Below are 14,399 nucleotides of genomic sequence, written 5' to 3' on the forward strand. Positions count from 1 at the left end.
AATTAAATAAAAATATATTTTTGATGGATATGTCATTGTTTATATAATCTCAAAAAAAAAAAAAAAAGATTTCAGAACCTAACCCTACCTTTTTTTATGTGATCTGAGTCTCGCATAATGCAATTTATATAACGCAGCATTTTTGTGGAACCTAACATCCGCATTATACGAGGGTTACCTGTACTTTGATGAGCAAAGACAAAAGATAAACGGGTTATTATTCCTCTTTAACGAGCCTTGATAAGACCCCAGCTTGACTACTGTGCACAGACCTGGGTTTCTCGACAATGAGGAAGAGGGGGAGAGGATCTGGAGGTGAGTGATCAAGATGGGTGGCAAGTCTATGGAATGAACCTTACGAGAACACTTTGAAGATTTGTGGGTTACAGAAATTGGCTGACAAGGGGTGATATGATTGAGACATAAAATTACTGAAGGGTTTTTACAAGATTAATACAGAGGATATTTTCAGAACAGGTCTGGTGGTGGGAGAACTAGGGGCCATCCTTGGAAACTGAGCAAGAGTGTAGTTAGTAAGGGTGTTAATAACTAGATTTTTTTGCTTAGAGAGTGGTGAATGATTGGAATAGGTTGCCAGTCTGTCGTGGGTGTCATTACTATGAATGAGTTCAAAGCAAAGTATCAGAAATAAAATCAGCTAATCAGCTAACACCTTTTTTTGTTCCCGTATAAGGAGTAGATGAGGCCGTTTAGCCCTGTCTAACTTTTGGAGACTGAGTGGGCAATTCAATCTCAATTGGTAGCCAATCAGAGATAGCTGGCCCAAGGCTATCACTAATGAAATGGCACACAGTGAAGAGGTGGCTCAACAAGTGCCACCATCTCATGGTCCCTAACCATAACACAATATTTTTTTTTAATGTCTGAAAATAGTGTGGGTTCAACGGTCGATTTTCTTGAGTTTACGGGACGAAAAACCAGAGTTTCGGGGAGAAAAAACCCGCTTGCCCATGCCAGAGATCGACTGACTCAGGAACTGGTTGAAAAAAAGGCTTAGAAAAATTTCCTCTAGTCACTGACTAGATTCGAAAGCAGGTCTTCCTTCGTGCAGTTAAATGCTGTGGAGTGCAAACGCCACATCCACTGAGCTACACAGGCCCCTACGCATATGGGATAGTGCTTGGCATGATGTTTAGGGCCTCCCTCAATGAGTCTAAGGACTCTATGGAATAGCTCATAATAATAATAATAAATTAACTGCAAAAATTGAAAACACCTTTGAAAGAGGTATTTTCAAAGAAAATGGTACTTAAAACTAATTTTTACATATTTCTTTTTCAAATGTACTTTCATCTTAAAAGTATATTTTATAAATAATCAACTATTTAAAATCACATTGAAAATGAGATTAATTTCCAGTCAGAAAAATTTTAATTTTTCTCATTGGAATACTGTAAAATATGATAAGAAAACCAGCATGTGGAGGGGGGGTGTATCAGTTACTATTTTAACTAAATTATATACATTCTCTCTCTCTCACTTGATCTGTTTTATAGTTTACAAACAATAAATCTAAAGAAATGCTTACAGTGTAAAGGATATGAACCACCAAGTTCTCCAATAACACCAGCTTTAATATCTGTATCATCAGTTCCTTGCATTATTTCTGTTCTCATTATTGCAGCAATTTCTTCAACAGGCTTATAAAAGGTTTCAGGTGAATGAGCTCCAGCAACATAAAATCCTGAAGTAGAAAGGATAAAATATAGCATAATTTGTCAGCTTTCTCTTAACATGCTAAATTCATTGGCTTGCCATAACCTAGTTATAATCTAATTACTGCTATGATGAAGCAATTAATTCTATCTACACAGTTTATTGTTTATCATATCTGCACGGTTAGCCTAGTGGCTTTGTGCTTCGCAACCATATGCCTGGGGAAGGAGTGTCCTAGGTTCGATTCCTGTCGACGACGTGAGGAGCTTAAGGATCTTCCTCAGCCATAGCCAAGTTAGCCAGTCTTGGGCATGGACAGCAGGGTTTTTTCTGCCAGTTTATCTGGGGTTTATCATCCCGCAAGCAGGCAAACCGGTCTCGTGAACACACACGGAATACAGCCAGGAATACTGACCCAGCCATAGGCCTGATTCATCAGCCTCTGCCAGCTCCGGAGTCCGGATAAAATTTGGGGGACTAGATGGTGCAGTATCCCCCCCCCATAAAAAGGGGACTCACAGCTACTGTACCATCACACGGTAAGAAAGGAATTGTTTATCATGTGTTCTGTGACCAGTTTGACAATTTTGTGGAATGAAATACCCGAGTTTCTAGGAAGCAATTTTAAAACATTGCCATCTTACAGAAGAATAGATCAGATCTTTCCAATCAAAGGGCATCATCACTACCAAATCAGCTGCAGAGGCTTACATTACCTATTGTACTATTATTATCATCTAAAATTGTGTTATTAAAAAGCTGCAACTTATTTAGATTAATGATACACATATTAAAAAAAAATGCATAAAGTTAGAATTAAATTTTGTCAAAAAACAAAAATAATAACTCATCCTTAGCTGCTGAAGTTTTCTTTCTTTAGAAATACAATATCTGATTTATCAACTCAAATGTCAATAGTTTTTATTTTTCAATAAGAGATAAGATATAGAATCTAGCAACAGAAGTTCCAGGAAAATCTGTGTATCTGGAATTGTGGTTTAAAGGTTGTAGTTAGAAAAGTAAGTGACGGCCAAGAATTAGGTCAGTAACAGTGGCATTCTTTTTGATAGACAGCATGGGTTTCTTATCTATCAAAAATATCGAAAATATCAAAAACATCAGCTTATGCAGTGGCATATTTCGATTCTGCAAAAGAGGCCTTTGATAGGTTGGTGATTAAATCGGAAAGGATGGTTGGATAACAGATTAGCACACTGAATTGGAAACTGGCTATCTGATAGGTATCAGAAAGCCACACTAGGGTCATGAAGAATCTTTATGACTCCCCCAGTATGGCTTCCCAACTGAAGGTGAATTTAGCTGGTCTCATATATCTCTCAAGTAGCAGGAGTTTCTCTCCCAGACACTTTCCCGGTTTCGCTGTTTTGCAAACTCCTCTGCAAAACAGGGAAACAAGCCAGAAAATACATGCAATTAACAGAAAAAGTACATTTCCAAGATTAATTTGCAGTGCAGTGTAGTGTGGAATAGTATAATGTGGAGCAGGATCCTGTGATGAATACTAGGAATCTGTGAAGGTACCACATAATAACATTTAATTACAGTGCATAAGCCTCTTGAACACCAGTAAACAATCTTCAAATCTACTAGTCTCCTTGAGGTGACTAAGGGTGGATAATAAGCTGGTAGTATGTGCATAGTGGCTATCCGACAAACAAGAGCAGTATATGGAGGAGTGGAATCAAAGAGAATAAAAGTGACCAGTTAAGTACCACATGGTTTTGAACTGCTGTGCTTTGATTTTTTATAATTACCATTGGCAATCACACACAAATAAGTATGATTATCTCTCAAACTGATCTGTGCGAAACCAGAGATAGATGATTAGGCTAGTGCATAATTCAGATGACCTTCCACAATGATGACATGTTTCCAGGAGGCACTAATGGTTTTGAAACATTTTTCTGTGCAATCTGGTAATCCTTTCTTATTCTTCTCTTCTCTGTAGCATGCTGCACAGTTTTAAAATACTTGAGCTTTCAGCTACTGCCTTTCCAGGGGCAGCTCGTGCATAGGCACTATGGAACTGCAGCACTCCCAATTTTTCTTGATACATAAATATATTTATTAATTTATTTATATTTGCTTTTAATATTTAATTTAATCATCAACAATCCGATACAATTCTCTTATTTTGTATAAATAATAATAAAAATCCATCTTGTAGTACTTAGGAGGGCAAAGGACGCTAGCAGCACTGTGTTTACCACAGTGCCATATTGCCACATGTGCAAGCATATGCACGTCATAATGAGATGCAAGCTATTAGCGTAATGCAGCACTGTCTGTCGTGCAGTTCCACTGTTGTTTATATGCAGTTTTTACCAGTAGTAGAGTGTTCGTAATGCTTATCGTGTTTATTCCATCTCTTTAAATATTTGGACATTATAATTAAAGACATAACATTTGTTATAGTTTTTATTTTAGAACATTATTGGGGTTATGATAATGGATTTTATTTTTAAGTAATTTTGAATTATACTAAACTGTATAATTTTATCGATAATAAATAATATTTTTTCATGAAACAAAACAAGAAGAATATATTTTATTTTTAAGTAATTTTGAATTATACAGTTTGGTAAAGGCCACTTACCTTTCTACACTGTTACCATCCATATAGAACTGCAGCTTTCCAGTTGGTTATGTCAATGTTATTCTTCATATCTACCATGAGGTTACCTCTGAAACACTTTATCTGCCCTCCTCTTCTTCTCTTTGTCCCTCCTTCAGTTCTGAGGAGATGATCTGTTCAGGAGGTAGGTATCTGGCATGTGGATAACATGGCCAATCCAGTGAAGTTGGCAGTGGATAATCATTGCCTCAATACTCATGCAGCTAGTTTCAGTTAAAATGATGATGTAGCATACCTGTTTTTCTGGTGAATCTTAAAGACTTTTAAGGACTTTTAAAATACATTGGTGATATTCATTGGTAGAGATTTTTGCATAACCTATTTTGTGAAACCATAAAGCAAAGTTGGGATGGCAATTGCAACTATAAACCCAAGAATTTGATTGCCATGTGAATATTCCAGTCATCGAAGATAAGTTTCTCATCACAAACATCCAAAAGCTGCACCAGCACATTGTGCAGCTTTTGGTGCAGTGTCAAATGACACTAAATTTTCTCATGAATGTTAGCATTTACTGAAAGATGAATCCTGAGATAGGAAGAAATGGGTGACATTTTCCAAGATTACTCAATAAATGAATGATGGGTTGATGAAGCACTTGCATCTTTTTTGGTGTTTACATTTAGACCAATTCTTTCATAGACATCTTAGAAAATACTAACAATGATTTGAATTTCATTTTCATAATGAGAAAAAAATGAATTTGTCATCAGCATACTAGAGTTACACAAATGGTCTTTTTGTTATCTTTGACCTGGATAGGAGTTTACTGATGTAAAAGTTTCTCAGCCTTCCTATTGGTTATTTCAACTTACAGGGGAAGTTCTCCGTCAGTAGAGGAAGAATTATTGCAACAAAGACATTAAAGATATGGCCTTGCATCACACAATATTCACTGTAAATGGATCTTCTGAATAGTCCTAGATCAGACTGGCTGATCATGTAATCTCAAAACAGAACTGAATTTTGGCAGACACTAAATCTTGGTAGAATTTTCCAGAGAACTTCCATTTAACTAATTTAGTATTAGTACGAACCAAGCCTTCCAAGCCTCCCTGGAGACCAAAGACTCCTTACGAGAGGTCGAACATAATACAATAACTATCATACCTTGCCTTAAACACATTCAATGTTGGAGTACTCACCACCCACTCTAGCAACACACTCCAATCATCCACCACCTTGGCAGGTGGTGGATGATTGGAAAAAATCTCATTTTAACCTCTTTACCCATGACTTTTGTGCAGTTTCCAAGGATAACACTCATTCTTGCATCATCCTATGCAATAATTCTCCTGTATCTATGTGATAGGCTCCTCTCACAAAACTTATACATCTCAATCATATCATCCTCTTCCTCCTATTCAGCAAGCTCTGAGCCAGTCTTAGTTATTTGCCTCTGCACTTTCTCCAGTATTTCCTTATCACCAATATAGCTAGGGACCAGATCTGGGCACAAAAATCCAAATAAGGCCTAATTAGCAATTTATACAGTGAAACTATCACCTCTTTATCTGTACCTATCAGAGTTCTTTGCATTATTATTATTATCTGACACCTCCAGGGAGTCCAAACACTCATCGAGGGAGGGACACCTGCTCTACAGTTCTGTCTCCACCACTCAATCCTCCAACTGACCACTACTACACCAATGCCATCTACTGCCAACTACCACTAGTATTTCCACAGACAATCAGAAACATCCATGCCCAAGGAGGGATTCGAACCCTCAGCCTTTTGGCTGGAGAGTGGATACACTAACCACTCGGCCAACCAGGCGGGCGTAGCAATTTTCTGGGTAACCTGTCTATGAACTTTATGTCCTCTGTCCACCAAGATCCCCAGATCTCTTGCTTACTCCACTCAAATATGGTGACCCTCATTCCATCTTCTCTGGCCAAAGTGCATAACTTTACACTTAATAACACTGAAATGACCCATCTTCAGACCAAGGCACCAACCTATTCAAATCCTCTAACAATACATCAGAACTTCCTAATATTACTCTTTTTTTAATTTAGCATCATCAGCAACAACTGAATATTCCTTTCATGCTGTGAACTATATTATTGCTATATAAGTTAAACAACAGTGATTCCAGAAAAGAACCCTGCGGCATCTCTCATTCGTCACTTTCCTTTTTCAGGACACTGCACTTCTGTACACAACTTGCTGGCGCCTATCAATTAACCATGCCTGTAACCAAGCTGCCAAATGATGATCCATCCTGCTCAATTTCAACAGTAGTTGTTTGTCATGTGGTACTCAATCAAATGCTTTAGTGAAATCCAAATAAATCACTGCATAAACATCTCTCCTGTCCAATACACTATTTACCCTATTATAAAATGTAACCAATTACTAAAAGCATGCCCGCCCCTTAACATATCCATGTTGCTCTCTCAAAAGATTTCCATTCTCATCAATCCAGGTTTGTATTCTGTCTCTAACCAGACTCTCTGTCATCTTCAGCACATTTGACACACACACTGGACTATAGTTTGACACTACTGACTTGGATTCTCCCTTATGCAGTGGCACTATTTTTCCTTCTTTTCACTCTGCTGGGACCATTCCTGTTGCCAGACTTCTGTTGAGCAACCAAGTCAAGGACGATGCCAGCTCTTTCGTGCATTCCCGTAACATACATTGTGATATCCCATCCATCTAACAGCGTAATTAATATCAAGGTTACTTAATATTCTAAACACTTCTTATTCATGAACTGTCAGTCTTCTTTCCTCCTTCTGTTGATATTCAACACTACTCTTAGTCTCCTTTGTGAAATACACAAACAAAATACTTGCTGAACATTTCCATTATATCTTCAAAAGATGTGAATCATATTCCATCTCCAGATGCTGAAGTCAGCCATCCATATTCATCCTTTCTTTTACTAGTAACATAATTATAGAATTATGTAGGGTTTTGCTTGAATGCTTCAGCCAATCTCTTTTCATATGCCAATTTCTCTTTCCTTACTACACTTGTTACCTTCCTAGCCTGCATCTTATGCTCCTCATGATGCTGAAAGGCACCCTGTTCTTTATATCTCCCCCATAACATCCTCTTTCTCAGAAGCCCTTGCATAATTCCATGATTCATCCATTTCGTTCCTATCCTCTGAACTTTAGGAACCTACTGATTCCTAAAGAATCTACCAGTCACTACTGATTTATCTCCCTTTCAAATGATCAACTACTACACATCACGAATCTCTTTCCTTAATTTATCATAGTCCCATGCTCTGTAATTCCACACATCTCTTGTATTCCATTAAGTTTATGATCACTCTCACCCCTTTGATGGCATCATAGTGACATCTTCTATTATCTCTGTACAAGATGATATTAAATCTGACACTCAAGTCCTAAGTGTCACTTCAACTAAGTGCTGCATAAGATAATTAATATATAATTAAGTCCCTATGTATCTCAATGAATTCAATCTTCTTACTCATACATGATATTTTTTGCTCCCAGTCAATGCTTCCATAAAGTCACCCATTATTATATCCTCCTGTCACTAACAGTCTCATCTACCTGAACATTTCAGAATCATCTCTGTCTGTATTCTCTAGCCTGTAGCAACATCCCACTAAATATCAAATTTGTGCTAACCTGAACCTCACACCGAATGGCATTAAAGCCATTATCATTATTTCTTTCTTCAAGTTCTACACCAAGAAGACAACTGTTCTGAAATCATCAGTCATAACCTACTTTCTCTTTTTTTTCTTTTTTGTCTTTTTGAAAAATACTATAACCATCACATTCCATTTTTATGAGTACATCATCCTCTGTTAACCATATCTTCTCACTGACACCAATGATTTGTGAACTGACTAACTGTATGAAGGCCACAAACTCTGCACCCTTGTTTCTAATGCTTCTTGCAATGGTGCATAAGCACAGCAGCTTTCTCCTTATTCCAATTTCCCATAATTCCTTACCCCATCATTCAAGTAATTTGACTCTGTTAGTCCCATTGAGGCCATCCCTGCATCCTTATGTTGTCTTCCTCTGTCCCTTATCTCACACTAATTGTGGTATCTCATAGTCCCACTGGCTAGCTTTCGTTTTCCCTGACTAACTACACATCCTCGCATTAACAATCTACCAAGCTTCATACTACTGTTCTCACTCAAATGCAGACCATCTGCAGCAAACAAGCTCTCCTACCTTCCAATTTATCTCATACATCCACAAACTCAAGTCCTCTCTTCCAGTACATTCACTCACAACTCTCCCCCTTTCACTTCATTGTCTCTAGCAACACTCACAGATCATGAGCTCACTCATTCACACTTCCTTGCAAATCATTTGTTCCAACCAGTGCAGCCAACTCCTCTGCATTTTTCTCTCCTCTCCATAGCCTCAGTCACTTTTCCTATCACTGCTCCCCTCAAAAGATACTTTTGATGCCTACTCCACTTTTGCATCTTTCACCATAGAGTCCCCATACACGACTATGCTACTTTTCACTATTCTGCTGCAATCACTATGTTTATTTTAAAATGCCAGACGCATCAGAAATACAGTGGAACTTCGGTTGTCGAACTTAATTCGTTCCCAAAGGCTGTTCGGAAACCAAATTGTTCGAAAACTGAAACCATTTTCCCATAAGAATTAATGTAAAATGGATTAATCCGTTCCCAAACCCCAGATGATTGTTTATTTAAACCTTTACAACAGTACTTCATGCATAAGATCGTATACAAACATAATGAAAATGCATAAAATCTTACATAAAAAGAATAAACACAATAAATAGATAAAATATAGACGAAAATTGTTCGCCTCTTTATTTTTGAGTATTGTACAGATCATTGATTTCGCCATACCGAACTGCATAGCAAGATCCGAGACACAGACGCCATTTTCATGTTTGGATATGATTTCTGTTTTCATCTCTATTGTGGTGGTTCTAACAACTTTTCTTTTCGCTTTGCTGCTATCACTATTCTTCTGCAGCCCCCATGGTGGCTTAATTAATAAAAATTTATGAAAAAAAAATCAAGAAAACTCGCTGCAAATTTGAGCAGGTATTTGCGCTGAATGAAGGCTGCCGCATAACTGATGCTTTCCCGCCTTACAGCTCAGCACGTGGTTGCCTTTTGTCTATTCGGGAACCAAAATTCTGTTCAGAAAATATGTTTGGGAACCAAATTGTTCGAGAACAGAGGCGTTCGACAACCGAGGTTCCACTGTATTGGAGAAAAAATGGTTGAGTTTATTTCCCCAAAAATTGTTGAAATTAAGTGAAAGATGGTTGGATAAGGATGATATCCTAATAAGAATATAAAAATGCAAGGGTATGATGTTTTTGTGAGGACAGAAAGGACAAGAAGGGAGAGGGAGTGCTGTTGATGGTAGCAGACAGATTATATCCACACAAAGTGGAGATGCAAGAGAGAAATAGTGGCAATGATTTTGAGTCAGTATGGTTTGATGTGGAGTTAACAGGAAGAGATATTTAGTAAGAGGCTGCTATAGGCAAGGTATGTGGAGAATGGTGATGAAGAAATGTATAAGCAACTTGGGTTTTATGTGCATGATTTCATCAAAGAAAACCTGAAATCATCTGTGAGATTGATTGAAGATGAATTAGGGATTCCAAAATCAACTGCACACAACATTTTGACCGAGAGCTTAGGCCTTCGTAAATTGAATTTGCGATGTGTTCCTCACAAGTTAACCAACAACCAAAAAATGTATCGAATTGAATACTGCAAGGTCCTCATTAAAACCGCTCGTAAGGACTCAAACTTCCTTGAAACAATCGTTATTGGTGACAAAACATGATGTTTTAAGTATGAGCCCGAAACAAAGTGCCAGAGTGCTGAGTGGAGACCATCAGAAGAGAGGCACCTGAAAAACAGTCGCTTGGAGAAGTCAAAAGTAAAGACAATGCTGATTTGTTTCCAATTCCAAGGGCATTATCACAAAGAATTCGTTCTGCCTGGCCAAACAGTCAATGGAGAGTTTTATCTTGAAGTTTTGAAGCGATTGATAGCGAGAATTCATCGCATATGGCATGAATATCATGATGCAGGCAGCTGGTCACTTTTGCACGATAATGCACCATCTCATCATTTGAACATGGAGTGACAGTTTTTGAGGAAAAACCAAGTTCGTGTGTTGGATCACTTGCATATTCACCTGATTTAGCACCCTGTGACTTCTTTCTCTTTCCCCAACTTCATTTTCCGATGAAAGGAAAGCGATACGATACCATTGAAAACGTTCAAGCGGCAGTAACCACGACTCTCAACAGTATCCCAAAAACCAATATAAAAAACTCATTTAGCGAATTAATTGACTGGGCCAAATGCTGTATCAAAGCTGAGGGAGAGTATATTGATTGAAATAAATGATTTGAATAATTATAATTGGCCTGTGTTTTATTTTCTATCAAAAGTTCGGTTTCTTTTTTGGGGAGAGGGTGTAAGTAGATTACTAAAACATGACCTCCCTTTAGCAAATCAATGCTGCCCATCAAAGATAATACTATTGTTGTCAACCCAATTCTGGATCCTAATTCTCACAAGCTTCTCCAACAACTTAACTACAACACCTGACACACAGAGAGGCCTATGGTTTAATGCTTGAGTTCTATCACCTCCTTTATGAAGTGGCACAATGTTGCCCTCTTTCCACTCCTTATGAACTTGACCAAGTGCAAGACTCGTATTAAAAAAATATGTCAAGGCCAGCATCAACTCCCTAGTGAAAGGACTTGTGTAAGGAACTTGATCCAAACAGTTTGCATGTGAAGTAACTTCATGACTGGGTAACTCATGTATAGAGGCTAATGACTTCACATCACTTGCCTTAGTATCCCCTAATGCAAAGCACATATCTTTACAGACATGTATAATGCTATGCATTGTGGGAAGAGTCATTACCAAGACCGGTTTCGACCTTTAATTGAGGTCCCATCAGTGGGAAGCCAGACCCAGAAGTGATACCAAGGTTGAAGTAATGCAGAAGTCATATGTTTTTGGGATACTAAGGCAAAAAGGCATTATGGAATACTACAGCAAGTGATGTGAAGTCATTAGCCTCTATATATAAGTTGTCCAGTTATGAAGTTACTTCAGGTTACTTTGTTTGCTCATAAATTAAAGATACAGAGTATGTACTCTAATCCAGAGTATTTAAGTAATAAGGTGTGGCTACTTGTATATGGAAATATGACTCCGGCATGACTTCAACCTTGGTATCACTTCTGGGTCTGGCTCCCACTGATGAGACCTCAACAAAGGTCGAAATCAGTCTGGGTAGTGACTATTCCCATAATGCATAGCATTATACATGTCCGTAAGGACATATGCTGTGCTGTATTATGGGATACTAAGGAAAGTGATGTGAAGTCATTAGCCTCTATATACAAGTTGCCCAGTCATGAAGTTACTTCACATGTAAACTTGTTTGCTTAGACTTAGATTGATGAAACCTCAACAAAGGTTGAAATCAGTCTGGGTAGTGACTATTCCCATAACGCATAGAACTTGTTTGCTTAGACTTAGATTGATTCCCATAATACATAAAAGCTTGTTTGCTTAGACTTAGATTGATTCCCATAATGCATAAAAGCTTGTTTGCTTAGACTTAGATTGATGAGACCTCAGCAAAGGTCGAACTCAGTCTGGGTAGTGACTATTCCCATAATGCATAGCATTATACATGTCCGTAAGGACATATGCTGTGCTGTATTATAGGATACTAAGGGAAGTGATGTGAAGTCATTGGCCTCTATATACAAGTTGCCCAGTCATGAAGTTACTTCACATGTAAACTTGTTTGCTTACACTTGGATAAAAGATTAAACCAAGAATGTAATTTCTTGGCATCCTTAATTTATAGTATAACCAAGTGGAAAAACTTTCAACATCTATCTCTAATCCAGAGTATTTTAGTCATAAGGTGTGACACTTTTTTGGCTACTTGTATATGGAAATCTGCATTACTTAATCTTGGTATCACTTCTGGGTCTGGTTCCTACTGATGAGAATTCAATAACAGTTAAACCCAGTTTGGGAAGTGACTCTTCCCATAATGCATAGCATTATACATGTCTGTAAGGATATGTGCTTTGCGGTAGGGGATACTAAGGCAAGTGATGTGAAGTCATTAGCCTCTATGTGCGAGTTGCACGGTCATGAAGTTACTTCACTTCACTTTGCTTACACTTGGATAAAGGATTAAATAAAGAATATAATTTCTTGGCATCTTTAATTTTCTTAAGGAAAGGATATATGGAGCTACAAGGCATGGAATGAGGAGTCAAGTAGGAGGAAGATAAATGTTATGTGGAAATTGACCAAGATATATTTAACAACATCCATGTGTGAATGTTTTCTGAAGGTCAAAAGGCTGAATAAGGTAGGTGTCAAAGTTATGAATGAAGGGATTAAGCATGGGAGGAAGGTGTTGTGAAGGCAGTACGTCACTTGCATGAGCAGGCCAGGAAAGTGACTCAGTTGGTCTCTTCTTTTTCCTTTCCAGCAATAGGTCTAGTGGCCCGTTATAATCTCTTCCCTTCTTTTCAAAGGCCATCCTCTATTCCTTCTTCATTGAGGTGGATATCTCTGTATCTCTTTGGGGAGTCTTCCTTCACTTGTTCTTTCTCTATGTCTCCATCTCTCTCTCTCTCTCTCTCGCTCTCTCTCTATAAAGAGTGACATAGTCTAAGGCAGGTATCACCTCAAGTTCCTTTAGGATATCGCTATTTCTTTTGAAGTCAAGTCTATTGTATCCGGCTGTTTTGCACATGAATCTCATTTCAGAGTTTATCAGTCTTTTTCTATCTGCCTGAGTTATGGTTCAGGCTTCTGAACCATATGTTAGAATAGGTCTTGCTATTGAGTTACGGATTCTTATTCTTGTTTTCTTGCTTATTAAATTTGGATGGAATATCTGATTAATAGTTTTTGTTATTCCTATGTCATTGCTTATTTTATGTTGCATGTCTTTCTTACTTTCATAAGTAGTAGCCTAGATATCTGAATGTATTAACCTGTTCTATGATATCATCGTTGATGCAAATATTGCTTCTAATTGGGTCTCAGCCTTTAAATGCCATGATTTTAGTTTTGGAAGTGGAGATTTCCATATTGTATGTTTTTGCTATTTCACTGAATGAAAAGGCTGCTTGCTGTAGTGAGTCTTCGTTATCTTCGATTAGAACCTGATCATCAGCATGTTGGTGCAATTATTTAACTGAATGCCAAACTGGTTGTTTCCCTCCACTCTCTTATAATATTATTAATATAAATATTAAAGAGGAGTAGTGATAGACTACATCCTTGTCAGACACCATTTATGTTCTGTGATTCATATTTTTGTGCAGCTATCTTTATTTTAATTTGGTTATTGTTATTTATATATATATATATATATATATATATATTGGTAGCAGATTGACTGGGTTTCTAGACATATTAAATATTATTTAATGACTGAATTCTGAGATAATAGCAAAACAAGTAGTAAATTTAATATAACACACAACTAGTTTCGTTGGAATGCCGACTTTGTCAGGTGTCATAACATAAAAAGCAAATAAAAGACCATAAAACACATTGCACCATTACAACCGATCATTAAAAACTGTAATTATGTTTGAATTGGAGTCCGAGCTACAGTTCTATTGTATTGGCGAACTCGTAAAGTCATACGCTCGTATGTACATAACAATAGAACTGTAGCTAGGACTCCAATTCAAACATAATTACCGTTTTTAATGATCTGTTGTTGTAATGGTGTAATGTGTTTTATGGTCTTTTTAATGTTATCACACCTGACGAAGTCGGCATTCCAACGAAACTAATTGTGTGGTTATATTAAATTTACTTATTTCTCTATTATCTCAAAGCTTCTATAGTTCTTGCGTTGTTCAGGTGTTGATTCTAAATCTTCCAGAGTAAAGGAGTCTGTTGAATTATTTGTAGATAATGGTTCTGAGAGTGGGTTATCATCAATTGTCCAAATTCTTTATAGTATTTAAGCCAATCCTCCAAAGGTATGGTATTGATCTTGATCGATTCTCTAGAGCTATTATT

The 14,399-nt window shown here is 37.4% G+C and overlaps 1 protein-coding gene across 2 annotated transcripts in view; it reads right to left on the reverse strand.

Annotated features, from left to right (window-relative positions):
• The window catches only part of LOC150107380 (N-acetyltaurine hydrolase), a 122,104-nt gene that overhangs the window by 52,205 nt on the left and 55,500 nt on the right, over positions 1–14,399 (reverse strand). For both annotated transcript variants that reach the window (XM_090391242.1, XM_090391243.1), the window contains exon 4: positions 1,550–1,705. In XM_090391242.1, the coding sequence (XP_090247368.1) occupies positions 1,550–1,705 (156 nt within the window). The remainder of the gene's footprint in view (positions 1–1,549; positions 1,706–14,399) is intronic.

This window comes from Typopeltis vanoorti, chromosome 4 (assembly GCF_054136105.1).
Source record: "Typopeltis vanoorti isolate ZY-2024b chromosome 4, IOZ_Tvanoo_1.0, whole genome shotgun sequence".
NCBI lineage: Eukaryota > Metazoa > Arthropoda > Arachnida > Uropygi > Thelyphonidae > Typopeltis > Typopeltis vanoorti.